Consider the following 20,742-nt stretch of genomic DNA (forward strand, 5'->3'; position numbering starts at 1 on the left):
AAAAAAATGCAAAAAGGTACATTTAATGGGGGTTTAATTCAGGAAGCCAATACAGCTATAATGTTCAATGGCCAACTGAAGATATGTACATTTCATACCCCGTTGACTGTAAACCAATCCTTATTATGTAGATTGCTAAAGTCTAATGTGACCTTTACATTTGGAATAAGGGACTTCAGGTCTCTAACTGACAATAATGTACCAGGAATGCTGTTTGCTCAATCATTCCATGTATCAATTTTAAATCAGCTTGTGAGACAGTTTTTATCAAATCATGTGAAATATTGAAATCTTAGTTGCAGGTGACTTTTATCAACAGCTTTTATTACCTTTATTTGAAATACTGTAATGATAATTTCATTTAAGGAATGCTTGTAGAATAAGACCTTTGACCTCACATTAATTGTATGAAAATATACTATTTTCTGTACTCGTCCGAGTATAAGCCCCTGCTCGTGTATAAGCCCCCCTACTGATTTTAGAGGATTTAGAAAATGCATTACATCCGTGTATAAGCCCCTACCCTAGTGTAACTCAAATACAGAAAGGTTAGGAGAGTATATTTGGTCATTTGACTTGGTAAAATTAATTTTAGATAATAAAGAAACCATTAAAAGATGTTAAAGCAATGGGAAACTGGAGTTCCCTTGACAATATCGTAAGGAAAATGACACGTTTTTCCAGTACTATCTTGATTCTTTGACCCTACTCACCCCCGTCGCCTAAATAGAATAGTCTCACTCACGTCCGCCATTGTTTATTTTCATTCACGGCCACGATGTTTTCATGCTTTAAACATGCAGTTTCTTTTATTTGAAGCAATTATCCTTTCATTTGTGAAGACTTTTCCTGGTGACTATCACAATTTTCACTGCTATGTTATTGTTTTCACAAGATGTAGACAGTTTGATATTGGAATATTGAGTTGCCTTTCCGTGTGGGCAATGCATGCCTGTTCACATTACTGTTGATCAGCAGCATACATGACGTCTTTGTTTCAAGTTTGGGGTTTTTTTCGACGCTGAAATTTCACCAAAATGTCACTTCTGTATTCAGAGATTGTACAATCAATTTCTTTGGATGTGTAAGTCGATTTTGAAAGCGATAGAAAGATCGAGTGGTGTTGAAAAAAATCGTGCATAAAATTAGCATAAATTAAGCGTCCATGCCAGATAACTTGGGGTTGCTCGAGTATAAGCCCCTCCCCTAGTTTTACTGCTGTTTATTGTTGCCGAACCGGGGGCTTATACTCGGACGAATACGGTATTTTCTGTATGCTTTTAAGGTTCTTTCACAATTTTACATTTTTGATATCGTTTACAAGTTAGGGGTTTATCTTCTTTAGAGATATATTTTTTGTGTCTGTGTCATAAAACCACTACTTATTTCACCAAAAATTTGAAGAACACTGCCAAGAAATATATTTTTGATATTAATCCTAGTAACCACAAAGTGGCTGTTAAAAAGGATAAATCACCTGTATGACATGTGAACAAATGCTTCCATTGATAAGTTTGTCTCATAGACAGTAGATTTTGTCATTTTCGAATTGTTTTTGTTGTTAGCCGGTGTCCGTGGGGACTTATAGGTTTGGTCATGTCCGTGCGTGCGTCCGTGCGTGCGTGCGTCCGTCCGTGCGTCCGTCCGTTCACGCAGATATCTCAGAGATGCCTGGAGCGATTTCATTCAAACTTGGTACAAGGATTACTCCATATGTCATACATATGCACGTCAATTTGATTTGTGATACGATCCAATATGGCCGCCAGGCGGCCATGTTATTACGATTTTTTCATGTACAGAGCCATAACTCAGACATGTTTCAACCGATTTTATTCAAAGTTGGTACAAGGACATTGACCAATGTCATAGATATGCATGCTGATTTGTTTTGTGATACGACCCAATATGGCCGCCAGGCAGCCATTTTGTTACGATTTTTTCATGTACAAAGCCATAACTCGGGCATATCTCAACTGATTTTATACAAAGTTGGTACAAGGACATCGACCTATGTCATACATATGCATGTCGATTTGTTTTCTGATACGATCCAATATGGCTGCCAGGCGGCCATTTTATTACGATTTTTTCATGTACAGAGACCTAACTCAGGCATGTTTCAACAATTTTATTCAAAGTTGGTACAAGGACATTGACCAGTGTCATAGATATGCACGTCAATTGGTTTGTGATACGATCCAATATGGCTGCCGTGCGGCCATTTTGTTACGATTTTTAATGTACGAAGCCATAACTCAGGCATATCTCAACAATTTTATTCAAAGTTGGTACAAGGATATTGACCTATGTCATACATATGCACGTCGATTTGTTTTGTGATACGATACAATAAATTAAATTAATTGCCAATTTGCATTTACATGATGAACTTTTGTTTTTAGGGTGAATGTCCAGAAGCACTGCATCAAATTTATAAAATATGGTACCAGTGATAATCTATCAGTGTTATGATAGGATGCAAAAATGTTTTGCAACATCCTGTTGATTAATTCCTAGTTGACTCATTTAATGAACTTTAGGATGGTGGCCTACATTGGTTTTATGTTTTCATCACCATGGAACTCATTCTTGGCCATTGAGCGCCATCTGTATCAAAGTATTTTTATCACAGACCTAATTAATGAAGAGGACTCTATCCTCTCTGAGGACTTGTAATCAAAGTACCCATTAACAAGTGGGGACTGTGTCATCAACGATGACTTGTTGTTAAGTGTTTTCTCAACATAACTGAATGCTCTGCACTGCCAAAAGATTAATTTACAAGGATGCTTCCCCTCATATTTTCATATAACTTATCAATATGAGTTTATCATATGTGAAAATTTGAGTCATTGAAGTTGGTAATCTCTGAACTGATACTAGTGACAAGACGGGCAACTTATAATACTGGTACCTCCATCCTTTCTCAAACATAATTAAGTACATGTTGCGAGTACATGGTGTGTGAAAGGACAAAGAACAATAGGGAGAATAAATGGTTTAAAAGGTGAGAGTTGCACTCTAGTGCCGTCGCTATCAATGTCTGTGTTGCCAATACATTACCTCTTTCACTTTCATCTGTGAAAGTCTTTCGACTTCTATTTTCCTGTTCACTCTCAATAATTTTTTTTTTCAAATTATGCAGAATGAATACACTGCTGTAAACTTAGGAAATAAATCATGACACAGGAGTGAAATGATAAATACAAGTATTGTTATTTCAAGTTTTTTGCTAAATTTAAAGTAAATGTATTCTCTTTCAAATGACCCAGAAGAAAATAAATCATGAACTGATAAAGTATATGCAGGTATTGCATAATTATTTAGCTACACTGCCAGTCAGCATTGTGATACATGTACATATGTTATTCTTCTCATTTTCTTCTCACCAAGGGTAGTTTTACATTTTAGATTCTGCTCAAATGAAAATCACTCATGATTTCTATTGAGTTGTGTAACATTGACAGAGTTTCACATGGATGTCTTTCTCTTTGTCATGTTGTTTGGTAAATTTCAGAAGTGATTCATGCTCTCTCAGTCATATTATGTTACCAAGCAGAGTTTACCTAAAGCAGAGCATAGTTTACCTAAAAATGTTTCATATTCATGTATCTTCATGTCTTTTATCAGAACTTTGCCTAAGTAGGGAAGAATTTGCAATAAAGGAAAACAATACTGATAATTTAATATCCATTGTGTACTTTTTCAAAACTGCTGGACAAACTTTAGTTGTTTCACAGAGGTTATAAGTATCAAAACCTAGGCAGGGAGCATTGCTAAACACATACTGAAGAGTCCAAAAGCTTATCAAACATTACCATTATGATTATTTCTCCAACATTATTTACAGTTAATATTTTCAGCACCAAGCGCATTTTGAATTAATGTTTTGCTTTCTTAACAGTCCAAATATGTTGTATGTCTTTTGTCAATTAAGCGCAGTTTTGTCCGATAGTTGTCATACGTCTGTGTTCAATATTTGTGGTAGCAGCATGCAGTAGCTCGAGGTTTTGTCCAGGAATGTGGGTCGGACCACAGGTATTCAGGGACAATAAATACTACTATGATAAAACAAAATAAATTAAGTTTTTTTCCGTCTGCCTTCATCTTACCTATACGCTCTGCCCCCTTGAGACACGTGTTTGTGTGTGTGTGTGTGTGTGTGTGTGTGTAACTTGTAAGCGCGTGCGTAGTAAGATGTGCCCTCTTTCCGCAAACTCTTGCTTTCACGGTTGACCTGAATATTTTGCAGGTTTATCGAGTCGAAGTCTGCAGGATTATACTGGGGAATCAGGCATGATAATCCCACAACGGATGCAGTTCACCGAAAGAGGGCGCATTTTACTACGCATATCTGACACAATGTCTCAAGCGAGCAGAGCGTAGAGGTAGAGAAAGGCAGACCATGGAGGTAGCAGCTACCTCCATGGGCTGACGTAAAAAACTTATAAACGAAACATTTGGTTTTTATCATATTAGTTTTATTGTCCCTGAATAAATCCCTGTGGTCGGACGGCAAATCTAGCTGCAGTGCTGCAGCTCAAGGTTTTGCTTGGGTCCGTCGGCAAAGAAGATTTATTGCCGTCCGGCCCAAATACCTAGGCAAAACCTCGAGCTACAGCACAAGGGAGCCAGGAAGGAAAAACAAAAAAACAAATAAAATAAACAAAAATATACAGACATACAAAGAGGCATACAAATACATAAATAAATAACAATAGAAATACAGACAAACATAAACAAACAATATCACGATAAATAACAAACATACAAACAGATAAACATCTATATTTATATTCTATCTATCCATATATATATATATATATACATATATATATATATATATATATATATATATATATATATATATATATATATATATATATATATATTGTGTGTGTGTGTTGGTGTGTGTGTGTGTGTGTGTGTAAGAGACAACAGCATATCGAAAAAAAGACTGAAATAATTAACTGAACCGCTCATGCCACACATATTCTACCACGTCGGTATCACTCTTCCAGAGTGATACCGCCGTGTTTAGACCACAGGGGGCTCGTACTTGTTTATTTGTGTCTGTGTTTGTTTGTGTGTATGTGTTTGTGTTTGTTTATTTGTTATTTTAATAAAATAACAGCGAAAAGCTATTTTGTTAATATTTGTCAATAAAGAGCAGTTTATTTATTTGTTTGTTTGTTTGTTTGTTTGTTTGTTTGTTTGTTTGTTGATATGTATTTCCGATGGTTGGGGTTAGGGTTAGGCTTAAGTTAGGGTTAGGGTTAGGGTTAGGCTTAAGTTAGGGTTAGGGATAGGGTTAGACTTATTTACTCCCTCTATATATTGAGACTATAAACAAGTACGAGCCCCCTGTGTTTAGACCAGCACTTTTTACTGTTTGCAAAATAGCGACACCTATGAGTCACTCCAACTGGTAAGCTTATTATCGTAAATAGTGCTACAGAGAGTGGCAAAACAGTCACAAAGGACGGGGAACCAGATGGTAGTGTTATGAACCACGATTTATTGGTGAAATCACTTTTTCATAGAAGCAGTGGCCGTATGTACTATGGATGTTAAACCCCCGGAAGTTAATGCAAATAAATCGTACTTTTCGATGATGACATAGGCATGACAGTGGTTGGCTTGAGCTGCTACGAGATAGAGTTTTTTATTGGGTCTAAAAACACTGCAAGTATGCCTATAGTGTCAGTCTAAAACACGCATTCAATAAAATTAGCATTTTTTAAATGATCTCTACGCATTCAAAAGTATCTAATCCCTAACCCCCCTCCCCTACCTGCTTATATTCTCTTGACAATAACGTTTCGTGCTGTTAAATTTCCAGTGAACGCTAAATACTTCATGTACATTATTTACAACGGATTCATGAAATGGTAATCTAACCTATAATTTGTGCAAAAGGCAGTGCACCTTAAAATTACTGTTATATTAACATTATACCACGGCGCTCATTAGAGAAGAATGTTCAGAAACTCGTAAAATATCGTCCGACCAGCAAGATACATTGGTGTAAGAGCGGCGGTAATTAGATTTGAATCTTTCGCACCGAGTCCCCCACAGAAAGGGAGCCTTTAGTAATTACAGGGGGGTGGGTCGGGAAATTTCGTGCACACCTGTACCGTAAAATGTGACCCTCCCCTATCCTCCTGTTAACAATGTGACCCTCCCCCTTGTCAGACCTTCTAAAACTTGACTCCCCCAACCACTACAGTATTCTCCCCAGGAATAACTGAAACAGTATTAGCTAATTTACATAACGATTGGTTCGATTTTTATGTTAGGGACAAATTACAGTGGAGAGGGCTGGGTTTTTTTTGAGGGACAGTCGCAATTTATCACGCAAGAATTTTTGAAGAGATATGGTATTCCATACATTTGAGAGAGGGTCACCATATTTTGTGCAACTATAAGAAGGCAAGATGTGGCTGATTTAGTGCTTCATCCAAAAATATCAAATCATAATACATGGAGTCTATCAGACAAATTGTTGACAATTTTCCCCACAAAATATGCTATATACTATATATTATTTATGTTTGATAATGTATTTAAATGTACTTTGCTTGAATTGGGAAGTAAAATGTGCATTTTTGTACAAGAAATTGATTTCTGAATTTCATCTAAAAAGTTGGTTCACTATCCATGGTGTCTATGATGAAACTATGAATAATTGTTTTCCAATACAAAATTAGATAAATCTGTGCATTTATGTATGCTGGATTATTTACATTATGATTCTTGATTGGACGAGTGGTTACAAGTCCATGGTTGTGCAAGAAATTTGATTTTGGAATTTCACCAAAATGTCGATTCACTAATAATGCATGGTGGTTTATGATGAAACTAATTTTTTCCAATACAAAATTAGATCAATCTGTGCATTTATGTATGCTGGATTATTTACATTATTGTTCTTGATTAGACTAGAGTGGTTACATGTCCATGGTTGTGCAAGAAATTTGATTTTGGAATTTCACTGAAAAGTTGATTTACTGTACATGGTAGTCTATGAGAAAACTATGCACAATTTTTTCCAATATAAAACTGACAATATCTTTGCATTTATGTACATTTGATAATTGATATACACTTTTCCACCTGTTGCATATGTTTTTGTCGCTTGTCTTTTATCAGTTTTAACTGTTCAAGGTGTTTAATGTAGGATACCACTGCATCTTCTTTGCTTGTGAAACTTGTGGATAATGTGTACGTATTTTGTTGGTGATTTCCTATTCAGGAAATATCACATAGACAATTAAAGTTTTGGCCATAAAATCAGCTTCTGTCAAAAGTGACCCTCCCCCCGAGATAGGTTTATAAAAAGTGACCCTCCCCCCAATTCTCCCGGCCCACCCACCTGTAATTACAGAAGGCTCCCTAAGCTTATATAAACACGTGATTTTCCATGCACTGAACTATGTATTTTGCAGTTTGTATATTTCTGGGACGTCTTCATAAAAAGCAGCAAAATACGAAATCGAATCACTTATGAGACTACTTTTTAAAGATAACAATATCTTCATCATCTTTGTGAAGAAATAATTTGCCGTCTTTCTCGTAACAACATTCTTCCCTCATGAATGCCATGAAGTCACTGAGTACTGTCTCAGAAACGCTTTTTCGAAAATCAAGAGTGTAGGTCAGAAAATCTAGCAACATATTTCCTTCTCGAGATTCTTCTTTGAAACACTCATCAGCTAATAAAGCCATCTTTTTATAGATGGTGTTAATTTCGACGTCAGGTAGTCTGCGTTGAATTATTCTTCGAAGCGAGGCTGATCCTACACAAGAGCGTAATGCTGGGTTTATCTCTCTTTCCTTGACATACAGCTGTTCCAGGGAACCTTATTGACAAGAAACAGGACTTTTGATGGTTATAGGGTTCCTAACTACAAATGCAAGAATGATTTTCAAAGCCGTCTATAGGTAGTAGTTATGATAGGAGTATATTGAGAGTAAGTGAGAAATGCAAACGCGGAACGGCAACGTTTACAATAACTGTAAACAAACCTTCACTTTTCAACTGTCTTATGATGTCATTTGTAAAATTGTTGCTGATTTTACAGTAAAAGCCCAGTTAGTAGTCGACCAATTTAATGTGATTTAAATCATCACTGAATATGTCCCATGCCGGCGCCGACCAACCTTAGGCCTAAAGGCATTTCAGCAAATGTATTTAGCCTAGTCTCTGATGTGATTTCTTATCGCAAATATGTTAACATAAAACCGAAAACCTTTCGCTCGGTAGCCGGCCAAAATTGAATGGCTACTCGGTTACGTTTCCACATGCAGTAATTGGGGTTGACTCTATTGCTTGAAGACGACATTCAGCATTTTAAACAGTTACTTACCAGCTGCCATGGTGTTCAGCAGCATGCCTCCTTTTTGAAGGCGCCCATAAAGACCAACGAAAATGGCTCCTGGGTCTGGCATAGTGTACACACAGTGTATAGTGTGTATGATGTCGAAGTTGTCCTCAGCTACCCTCCTCTGTGATTCTTCGAGATAATTTTCAATGGTAGTTTGGTGAAACTCAAACCTGACTCTTGTCCATTGTCCTTGCTCCTGCTTCGATGCAACCAATGATTTGAATTTGTCAACTTCGGCCACGTTAGGTTCCACTACAATGTAGTTGATATTGCATTGCTTACTATGCAAAATGTCAATGATTGGAACATCAGTGTTGCCTGAGTGTGTGGGCACAAAGATAGAATAAACTAAATAAGTCATATTTTCACAGTATAATTTGTTCATTAAACAATATGCGAAACAAGAATCAAAAGCCACGAGATCAGTGTGCGAAATTAACGTCGGTCCGACGGTCCGAGACCGACAGATTTCTCGTCGGGCCGAAAGTTTTTAGCAACATGTCGGTCCTTATGACCGACTGAAATTTGGAATAAATGATGAAAATTTCTCCGTCAAAACCTGTAATAGATGCAGATTATGACTGACTCTGAATCATGTGATTCAGACTTGAATGCCATGCACCTATCAATGTTTTCAACCGTGGAAGTGTGGGGCAACAGGGGATATTGATCGCACTTCGAGTCCTGGTTGTTGGGAATTCGATTTCTATGGTACGCCAGACGGGGAGGTGGGTGGGTTTGACAATATCGCAACATAGTAATTTTTGTCTTGCGACTTTTTGCATTTACGAAGAGTCTAATCCCTCCGATCGACGCGCATAGCACTGTGCAGCTGATTACATTCAGATCAGTATGAATTATGTCCGTGCATGCAGATTCTAGCAATGGAATGAATTGATTTTGGTGCAACAATGCGATACAATATTATAATAATACTCGTCTAGTGAGTGTAACCCTGGTAATGTTAGCATATCTGTGTCATATGACAACAACACCCAGTATCACTTCACTAGTTCTACAATTTAAGTGTTCGGAATTTACATGTACACAAATGTACATAATACAGCCCTTCGTTTTATCAAACTGACTCCGTTTTCTTTGCTTTGATTTTCCATTGAAGCGTTCAAAACATAAACGGTTCATAGAAGAGTTTAAGACAAAAACCTATTAAGAGAACAGTGCTGTTGACTAATCATATTTGGTTTTGAACATGGAGGTATTTTTTTTACCTCTATGGTTTTGAACTACGCCCGAAACAAGGACTAGATGTTTCACGACAGCCCAATTGTGCTACTTGCAGTCGACAATCAAGTTCACGTTTCGCTGCGTTTGTTTGTGGACCGCTAGAACATCTTGCTTGCTCGTTGGTCTTTATCCAAAGTTCACTCAGTTACCACGATATATCGACGCGATAATAAGTATACACTTTATAAAACAGAGCGGCCTTATCATAACAGTTTTGTCGAGTTGCACGATCCGTCGTGTATACTCTCAGAGGCCGAGAGTAGGGCTTCAAATTGTTTCGATGTATACCGGTACCGTTTTACGACAGGCATGCAAAACTGACCGTCATCCTGGGCTGTAGGCCTTAATGTCGCAAAAAATACGTCTTTTAAGATTTTACGGTGTCGATGGTTTTCAGCAGTATCGAATGTCTCTCAAACTTTTCTGAGTCATTTTAATAACTTTAAGCTTTCAAAGGGCGATGAGACCCAGCAATCGCTCAGGCAAAACTTTTCGATCAGAAAATATGATTCATTTCTGTGAGTGGCGTTTGCCATTCATGTTGTCTGCAATTTCTATAATCGAGAAAAAAGTTACGATTATTGTCCTTTTAATTAAAAGTATAACTTCATCTGTTTCTTCATGAATGCAACACAGGCCACATTTAAGCATATTTATTTTTTGAAAAATGTTGAAAGTAATCCATACGTCATATCAAAATACATACCAAGTTTTTCCTCCCTTCTGTTTAAAAAAGACGTAGTAATCAATGTTTGCATAAAAAAATTATTCATACACTTATGACTGTTTTTAAGGTACTCTTCTACCACTCGCGTTGGCTAATTTAAAAAGTAATTTTCAGCTCGCCAACCATTTTCAAATCACAATATCACATGCCCTGGTGTAGTGTACATTTGTACACAGCAATGTAGAGAACACCATTCCCCACAGAAAGTCATGAGAGACAAATTTTCTCGCTTTCATCAGCCACATGTAGCCAGTGCATGAGCCAGTATTCCCCTGCCCCTGGGTGTTTGACATCATTTTATAGTCGGAGAGTGGGGGATTTGACATGGCTAGAAAAAATGTCAAATTCTCCTGTTAGTCCCATAGTCCCCTCCCCCCGTGGTGGAAAACATTGATAAATGTGTGCGCATGACAATGAGGAAGATGAGGGCTGTGATCTTTTTTCAGATTCCAGATCATGTAATGAATGATTCATGATCATTCACCTACACTATTCTGCATCTATGTGAACAATAGTCCTTTTGAGTGAATACTTACTGACTCTATTGATAAAAGAACATGGAAAATTAAATATTACAACATTCAAAAGCATAGTCTTGGTGGAGAAGTTGACTTTAATGGTCGTTAACAAACGCATTTATTGAGGACCAGCAGTTTTCTGTAAGGACCTGAAGCTTTGGCTTGGTGCAGGTCCGTATGACCTGAAGCTATTTTCTCTTAATTTCGCACACTGCACGAGATAATGTTCTGGTGCATGCATGCATGCATGAATGAAAGTATGTATGTTGGTAGATAGTAGGTAGGTACTACGGGGATCCGTCATTCTTTGCGGCCTGGGGGTTCGGAGGAATGTGAGCGGGGTCGCTCAAAAAACTGAAAACCTAAAGGGGGTTGCTCAAAATGTGGAGAGGAAGAAGGGGGTACTCAACTTTTGGTGCGAAACAATTGAAATACCTCTCAGATTGCACCATTGTACACATCAATTTCTCAAAATTTTCGGTGCGAGATGGGGGCTACCCCCTCTCATGCTTTCCATCTGGGGTGTTCTTTACTAGCAACTAGATAATAAAAAACAAATTGAAAACATCTCTCAGATTGGACCAGACTGCACCATTGCACACATCGATTTCTTAGTGATTTCCTCAGGATCTAGGACAAAACTTAACTGTTGTGAATTGATCCTTTATTATCACAAAAACATATATTTTAGTTGACTTCAGTTCAACAACCATTTTGACATTTAACCATACCGTATTCAGACTAAAGTCAGATATCCTAGTGAAAATACTGCCATGATACCCATCCAAATTAAACAATACTATGTGGTTTGATACTGGTTATAGCTTGAGCTTTTGCATGTGTATTTTGTTTTCACTTTGAATTTCATATTGTTGGTTTCACCTTTTTCAACCGTCATGAGATAACCGATGATAAGCTAGCAGGACACAAAAGGATTTGAAAGGTCTTTACTATTGCTGTATTTTGTACATTTTACAAATGAAGTATTTAGACAAAGGTGGTACTTTAGTTGCCTGTGCCCCCGGATCAAAAGCCAGGCAAAATTGCATGTACTACACTGTCATCACAAGGCAAAACATGGTTAAAGTTACGTTTTTGCAAGTTATGATACGGCAGTGAAATGATAGAAGTAGACAGTACTGTGTTTACCCGGTCAAAGTTTGCCCCGAATATTTTACCCTACTTTACCCATCCCGGCAAAGAGAGGCAAATTAGCTTTTTGGTACAGTGAATACATGTATTGGTATTTTATTTTTCTAAGTTGGGGTCAGTCAAAATTTGTTAGTTAGAGAGGGGGGTTACTCAAATTCATCATGGTTCGCAAAGGGGGAGGTATTCGAAATTTCGGAGTTTCCTTTGGTGAAATTCCTCCGACCACCCGCTCCCAGGCCGTAAACATGCAATGACGGCTCCCAAGCTAGGTAGGTTGGTAGGTTGCTCTGTCTGTCTGTCTGTCTGTCTGTATGTATGTATGTATGTATGTATGTATGTATGTATGTATGTATGTATGTATGTATGTACGTACGTACGTATGTATGTATGTATATGTGTATCTACGTATGAAACCATACATGAACGTGCATGGGGGAAAATAAAGTTAGCTTTGTATTATTATAATGGCGACGTATGAATACAATGACGGTAACTTTATGGATCGGTCTATATTTGTTAGTTAGTTGGTTTAGTGGCTCTTATGGCGGGCCATGCAGCATACTTATTAAATTGTATTGACCTTGGCATATACTTACAATCGCCTGTAATTATTCGTTTTTCGACTAGCTTTAATGGGCTTTTAAGAAACTGAATGTGATCTCTTACCGTTTGGGGGTTTTATGTTTGCCATTTGTCCTAAACGAGACGGCTAGAATCGATATTTGGGTATTGAGTGATATTATTTACAGGTGACAAAACTAACTCATCTTTGATCTTGCAAATGTAGTTGTCTGCAATAGCCCTAAAAACTTTTTGGTTGGTTGAAAGAGATGGAGAAAAGTTCGTTTCTTTGTCATCCAAAGCGTCGTTCCTATTGTGCTTGTGTGTTTGGCTGCTTCTTAAATTTTGCGAGTTTTGCCTTTTCATGTTGGTTTTCATCTGTAATGGCTCTGATCTGTTGGTATATATCAGATTTAATGAACTGTTTCATGCTTGTGTTGTTCATTTGTGCGATAGTAATACAGACTGAATTACACATATACAGAATGTAGTAGAAACGGAGCCTGATAGGGTAAGTATACTCATTAACGCAGGACATTGGCAAACACATTATTAATTTGGATATGAGTTTCATACACTTATTGTTGACCTTGTTCATTATAATAATTATTATAGTTAATTTGTGTATTGCATTTATAATTTGGTGCCATTACATTCATGGTTGACTCTTTTATTGTATTTATAGTTGAATTACTGCACTTGTAGTTTCTATTACATGGACACTCTATTACATCTACGGAGAGTACAAATGTCAACATCAGATGTAAAAACGCACTTCACATACCATTGCCTGTTCCGACAGCCAGTACCCTGAGGGAATCGCTCTGTAGCTTGAAATTTCCAAACGTTTCGTTTAAGCTTGTCTGCTGGTATTACTTTGGGCAATAGCTCACGTACTTCATGAAGATACTGAATCTATCGAAAAATTCTTCCGGATAGTGGAACAATATTTTCATCTCTTGAGACATTTTACGCTGAAAAAAAGAAACATTCTTCAATTGAGGAAAAATTGTGGCCTTGGGCCAGAAGAAGAGGTTATTCAAAAGTTTGCTGAGCAAGCTAAAGAGGCAGTGAGCGACTTTACTAAGCAGAAGTATCTCCCATTACTTTCATTGTTACAAATGGAGTCTCGATTTTACGAATGCCCGCAGTAACAAATTTTGGAACATTTCCACATGCTCTCAGAAGAAAACAAACAGTTCCTTGAAAATTTGAACAACAAAATAAAATGCCTGAAAATTTGCTAAAGTAGAAGCGGCACTTCCAAGGATCAATTTAATTATTACTCTAGGTCTCATGGAAATTCTGCAGTTTCAGTGAGCTCATCATTTGCTGATTATTTATAAGGGACTTATAACTGTATCACTCCGCCCCCACTGGAACCGAGCAACACTTTCGAAATTTTAAAACTGTATTTTGAGTGAAAGCACATCAATCTTATCAAAACATTCAGTCCTGCAGGAACAAGCTATTGCAATGTTTACTTGCAAAGTTTGTATCGATGTCGTCACTGCATACCAATGCTATACGCTTCGTGATAAGAGGAGCTATAGAGAAACCTTTTTTTATCTGGGAGATATAGAACGAAAGTGTTAAAGTGGAAATATGTTTTTCGATCTATTCGAAGAATTTATTAAAGCCCCAATAGCTGTAACTCTTGAAATTTGTTGACCTCAAAATATTTTCCTATTCTATCCTGGTTTTCCCTGAATTCTACCCTCTGAAGGGATATGGGCTTTAACTGCATTAGGAAACCAATCCTTTGTGTAACATTTGACTAGTAAATTCAAATTTTAACGGTCATAATGATTTCCCGCCATCTTCAAATATTGGTAATATTACAAAGGAAACAGAACATAATGTCACAGTTGAAAACATTCACTTCTTCATGAAGAGAGTGTACATTGAGAGAGAATTGCATCGGGTCAAATAATGATAGCGTCCTTGTAGTTTTTCTTATGACATGATCTACATTACGTTTGAACACAGAGAAACATAGACAGAGTCGCAACGCTTGCATGCCCTTTGTTCAATGGTCGTCTAGGTAGACTATTGGCTTTTCATATTAAAATGAGCTTCATAGGTGTTAAACTTTTTGGAGGCTTTGTTTGTGGTTGATAATTACACGAGATTATGCGAAAAATACGACGAGATGGCATCGTACTGCCAGTCGCGTAGCAACCATAGTTACTTTGTGAGCTCTCAGGCCAGAAACACTGCTTGACGCCAATCAAAACATAACACGCCAGCAGTTTCATAAACATGTCCTTCCTTGACGCACGTGTAAAAGACGGTATGACTAACCGTAAACCATTGAGTAAAAGCAGACAGTATCGATAAAAGACTTTCAAATTTGGTTCAAACACACTCATTATATATTCATAAAAATATGAGAGGAATTTTTAAAACGGTAAAACTCACTTTACTGAAGCTCAAAACACTCCCCTTTTCGCCAGCACGTCAATTCCGCTCAGCACCACACGACAACAAAAACACAAACTTTGCCGAACATACTTTCGCTCAACAATTGGCTAAAAAATCCGAAAATTACCGAGGGATGCATGGTCGGCACTCTTCGGAGGCGAGAGCAACCTGAGGCGAGGCGAACATGGATGGTTTACGTAACCGCTTCACGCCTTAAACAATACCCGTTGCGACTCTGTTTATGTTTCTCTGTGGTTTAAAACAACAACACAATATTTATGTTCGTTGAATCTTATTGATAAACAACAACAACAACAACAACAACAACAACAACAACAACAACACGACTAATAAATATAAACAACAATACAAATAACAACAACCAGACTTTTGGGTTCCCTGTGGTATAAATGCCGAATAATCGTAAATCTATGCAAATGTACAAAAGTCACGCTACTGGTCGGACGTGTCGTGTGTGGTCCCAGAATCCCATAACTTCGCCATGTTTTAGGTCTTCAGTGTTATTGAATCTTGTATCATATGATGTCTGTAAATATATAGCGACTAAACCTGAGTCGAAATTAAACGGACTGGGATAAAAAAATTTCTAGTGTAGTTTACAGATGAGCCTAGTAAGAATCTGAGCTAACAGATGTTACTGGGATCATTGTAGTACTGTTTTACACTATAAGCATAAGTTAGTTAGGGATGTTCTTAGTTGGATGACACTTCCGACATTGGCAAAATGTAGACTTTTGAGATTTGTTGGACTTTGTACACGATTTGTTGTATCGAACATTCATCTAAACTGTTCATATGCAACTTAGATTGAAGAACGTTGCTTTTATTATTATAAATGTTTTTGCGTAGTGTTTTTGAGTGTTTTTGCGTATAACGTCCAGCAATCGGCAGGTGCCGCCAACTGGTGAATTTCGTTAATTTTACAAAATCGTCACAAAACATGTTTCGAAGGCTGATCTACTGATTTTTCATATTTTGACCTTGACCTAAACATTTGGAGCGGAAAGTAGAGCTGTTCGTAACTCCCCTCCCACTGGCATATGCGGGAAATATGCCTCCCCCACTGCATTATAATTTCCACTACCCTCTTGTATCTTATGGTCTGTCCGCTCCCCACTCCTCACAACAGTTAAAGCCCCCACTGCCCTCTCTCCAACTAATGAAAGTCCCCGTTGTTCACTATTGCACAAGCATATATGTACAAAAGTTTGATATTTGGATTTAATTGATAATCAGCTGTTGACAATGTTGATTCACTATACATTGGAGTCTAATTAGAAAATTATGAATATTTTTTTACAATTCTAAACTAAATTAATTTGTGGTTTTATAGGTTTTGATAATTGATACAAATATACTTGATTCAGATGTTGACAACAAGTGTGATATTGGAATTTTACCTGAAAGTGTAATTTCACTTTTCATTGTACTATTAGCCTACAGGTAACTGTTAAATAATTTCCCTGACAAAACTTGCTATATCTCTAATATGTAAGTAAGAGAAATTGTTCATTGCCCTCAGTGCCAAAGCTTGATTTACAATAAGACAAGCCTCAGAGTTGCCAAATCAAGATGTTCATGTGACAGATAATTATACTTTTGTTCAGATTTAGTTAACTGACTTCAGAGAATGAAATCATGCAGCGAAACATTTTTATCTCCCAGAATATTTCTGAACGCTGAAACTGCTTTTTGACGGGAAGGATACTTATGAAAATTAAGTGACCCCCCTCTGAGCTGTTTGAAAAATACATGACCCCTCCCCCCTTTGCAGTTTTCAAATTTAAGGTGACCCCCCTGGATTTTGCCGGCCCACCCCCGGCCGTAATAACTGAATGCTCCCTTAGCCATACTATTGTGATCAGTCTATGAAGTCAGGCTGTGCTTACACCTCTAATTGTCGTTATACGCCGTACATATGCAATTATTGTATGAAAACTAAGTTGAGCTATTGTGACCGTACAAAACAGAGTGCATAATTGCGTGTTGGCCATAGACACGCCCTCTTTTGGGCTGACTGCTTTCCCCCACCCCAACACACACACTATGGTAGTGCCCTCTGTTAGGCGCGATTCTTGGGGTAAGATTTAAATTCAGATGTAGCTTCAAATTGAAGTTCAAGCTTCGTTTCCTGTGGTTTTTGACATAATATCTCATATCTGTCATTAAAAATTTCAAAAATTAAGGTGCCCTTCTTGTAGAGTTGAAGAAATGATGATATTTTATTTAAATTTGAATTCTGTTCAGCTCCAAAATCCAGTGGGCGAAAAAACATGGACGCTAATAAAGAGAAACTATTTTTTTCATTTGGTGTGGCTATTCCGTTCCGTTCCGCTCATTCCGTTCCGCAAATTAGTGTAAGCCCATATTCCCACATGTACATTATCATTTCAACCTTAGGACATTGTCCCCCCTAGGTTATGCGCTTAATCTTCATTGAAGTTCAATCAACCACGATATTCCCTTCCCACTGTCAGAAATTTTCTCCCCGCCCACTGTAAAGATTGACTTTTTCTCCCCGCCCGCCGATTAAATCCCCTGTAGCTGTAACTCTTGAAATTTGTCGACCTGGAAAAGGCTTTCTTTTTTCTCTGGTTTTCTTTAAATTCTACAAATTTAAGGATATAGTCTTTTACTGCGGAAAAATTGGACAAGTAAATTTAAATTATAACCGTTATTTTGATTTCCCGCCATTTTTAAAAACTTGTAACATTACAAAGAAAACAAAAACATACGATGTCCCAGTGGAAAACATTCAACAATATGCATTCTATTGGACTACTCTGTTGTTTCTGTGAAGATTCCAATGCACATATGCACTGCGTACTGTGTTTTTGCTTTATTTGCATGAGGGCGACATTGTATGTTTTGGCAAACATTTATTATTTATCTTGCTGAAAATTACACATGTAGACCCAGTGGACAGTTTATTCAATCTGTATAAACACCCCTCAATGAGTATATTCCCATGAACTTATTTTAGTTTGGAAGTAAAATCACAAAATATAATGCGAAAAAGATACAGCTATCGGGCCTTTAATTTTTAAATTTGCCCGCCCGCTGACAAACCGCGCACGTACAGCTTCATTGGCGGCACCTGGATCGGCTAAAAGTCACGTGTATACGGCTCCACGAAAAACACCAGTGTATGAAGACATCAAACAAAGAAGAATAAAGTGATAGGATTAAACATTTATGGATTAATAGGATTGTCTTGCGCCACTATCAATAAGGGTGTGACCTGGTCAAGGTGTCCCCATTCACAATGACAACCCATAAGGACAAAAAAAATTGTGCTGTTCCAATAACCCAACCTACCTTATTTTTTTAAACGCCGACCCTGGACTTTTTAGAGCTACTTAAACGTGGAAGTAAGAAAAAGAAAAAAAAAACCTGTAAAATCACCCATGTTCGTTACACGGGGTTTGATTTTTGCTTGAACGAGGATGTATTTTATGTTTTTATTCCTTTTATATGCTATCATACGGTTTTCTTGAATAATCGTGGCAATAAACACGATTGGAACTAATTTGGGATAATTGGATTGGAAACATTTCTCAAGAATTTTAGAAAATTGTCGAATATTACACCATATTTGCTTACCATCTTTAAGATTTTATTCAAAATTTACGATGCTGTTGAAATGTTATGAGTAAGAATCAGTGCATGATAGTATCTAATGCAATATTGTTCAAAACATATGAACAATATTCAAATTTGAATGAAAATATGAGAGTTTGTCTGTAGTTTCTTCATTTCTGAAACAATAGTAATAATCTCAGTTTGTCACTTTTCCTCGACCAAAATGAAGCTTTTCGATTGATTCACAGTTAAGTCAGTCAGGGTCATTTAAAATGTGCCCTGACTCAATTTAATGTTTATGAAGCCTTAAATTCAGAAAAAGTCGGGGGCATTTCAAAAGTGCCCTGACTCCAATGTCGTCAAATAGTGAAATTTTAAGCATTTTGTCTAATTTCTTTAGTACATTTACACAAAATGAACTTTTTTTATGAAAATGAGTCCGATGAAAGAGTTATGCAATAACCGTTGTGTTTTCGTTGTTTTGTTCGATGAGAACAATATTTCAAATTTTACACTATTCAATGATTTTGTAAAATTTCAGCTGTAAAAATTTCGATTTCGTTACATTTCCTTAATAATTACTCTCATCCAATTTTCCCAAATTAGTTCCAATCGTGTTGCAAGTGTTTTATCGCCCTGAACCCCTGAAAAAAGTGTATTTAAAAATAAAGAATATTTTGAAAAAAATCCCTGCTACCTACCTGCCCTATTTTTGAAAACCATGTTATCGGAATAGCACAATTTGGTTTTGTTTTCCTCAGCATCGCAACGCGTGTATTTCTTGTACCAACCATAGGCCTACATTTTTCATCTTTAAACTTGTACCGTGTACAGGAAAAGTGAGGCTCTATTCTTCTGTCTTTGGTTATACCTACCTGAAAATGATCTTGCTCTTGAAAGGTTAAATGTGAACGTTTCACACAGCCGTGCAGTAAATTTTCAGCGAGGCTTTCAGCTGTGTCGATTATCCGGCGTGCTCTTCGAAACAGCGTGCTCCTAACTTTATGACCCTGCCGAAAACAGGTGATCTATAATACTCAAAGTCATATCACTTGGCTTATCAATATAGCATATTGTTATTAGGGAACGGCATTGTGGGTATTGTTGTGGCAGCCTTGAGTTGTTTACAAAACGCCCTCCCATTTCAACGATTCACTCCCTTTTCTCACTCCTATTCTTTACGACGCACACTGAATCTACGGTATGCTATCAAAGTAGTACAGTGTATCCGAACGCAGAGTACATTCAAATAGTCAACATGGAAAGATAAATCTTACGAAGGTATGGCATTATGGGGGAGTGGCCTTGTCGTCTTGTCAATCTCTCAAAGTAGGGCAATTTCTAAAAATGTGAACATTGACTGCACTCAGTGCGATATTTATTCCATTATTTGTTTTACTACAAGAGACACCAGCTTGCAGATAAAGAAACAAAGGTTGACCGTAAAAAAACTTGAGTAAGAAAAAGTTGAGTAAAAAACTTGAGTAAAAAGAAGTTCAATTTCATTGGGAATAGGTTATCAACCAGATTGATAAGGTATAAGCAAAAATCATAGCATATATCGGGCCCCATATGCAAGTCAGCATGCAAACAGAATGCAAGCATTTAAGAAATCTCAGTACAAAAACTGGGCTACGGACTACGCTCATGAGGATGGACGGCGTAGTGGTTACAAGAAGCATAAAGGTGCGGGATTGCTGGAAACTCACTTGGTGTCATTCTGAAGGTTCGGTCCTTGTACCCTAATCCACCTAACCAGTGTCATATAGGCCGGCCACGTGGGTGGATGTAAGAGAAACGTGAACGTGTGTTCTAACATACACAAACAAAACGGCCCTTCTCAGCGCCACCACATTCTCCATAAAAGAGAACTACCGAAATCGATTGCAATTCTGTAATGTGTTTGATTCATTTTTTCCTTTTCCCACCTATGATTGGACCACAAAGAAAAGCAGTAAGTTGTAAGTCCCCAGGGGTTGGGTTTTTTGTGCAACGGTTTACTTATAAGTTTTAGTTTGCTTTATTAATTTTGACTGTGATATTTCAAATACAGATTTCAACTCTAAACCGTCTGACTGCTTTCATTATTACTACACGTAATTTTATTAATTGTGACCGTGAT

At 37.3% G+C, this 20,742-nt stretch overlaps 1 protein-coding gene across 1 annotated transcript; it reads right to left on the minus strand.

The window, feature by feature from the left end:
• Positions 1 to 7,515: 7,515 nt before the first annotated feature.
• On the minus strand, positions 7,516 to 12,723 carry LOC139146180 (histamine N-methyltransferase-like). The gene is made up of 3 exons (XM_070717590.1): positions 12,699 to 12,723; positions 8,373 to 8,708; positions 7,516 to 7,865 (listed from the first exon to the last, which is right to left on the minus strand). The coding sequence occupies exons 1-3, from the start codon at positions 12,721 to 12,723 to the stop codon at positions 7,516 to 7,518; spliced, it is 711 nt and encodes a 236-aa protein (XP_070573691.1).
• Positions 12,724 to 20,742: the final 8,019 nt, after the last annotated feature.

This window comes from Ptychodera flava, chromosome 12 (assembly GCF_041260155.1).
Source record: "Ptychodera flava strain L36383 chromosome 12, AS_Pfla_20210202, whole genome shotgun sequence".
Taxonomy (NCBI): domain Eukaryota; kingdom Metazoa; phylum Hemichordata; class Enteropneusta; family Ptychoderidae; genus Ptychodera; species Ptychodera flava.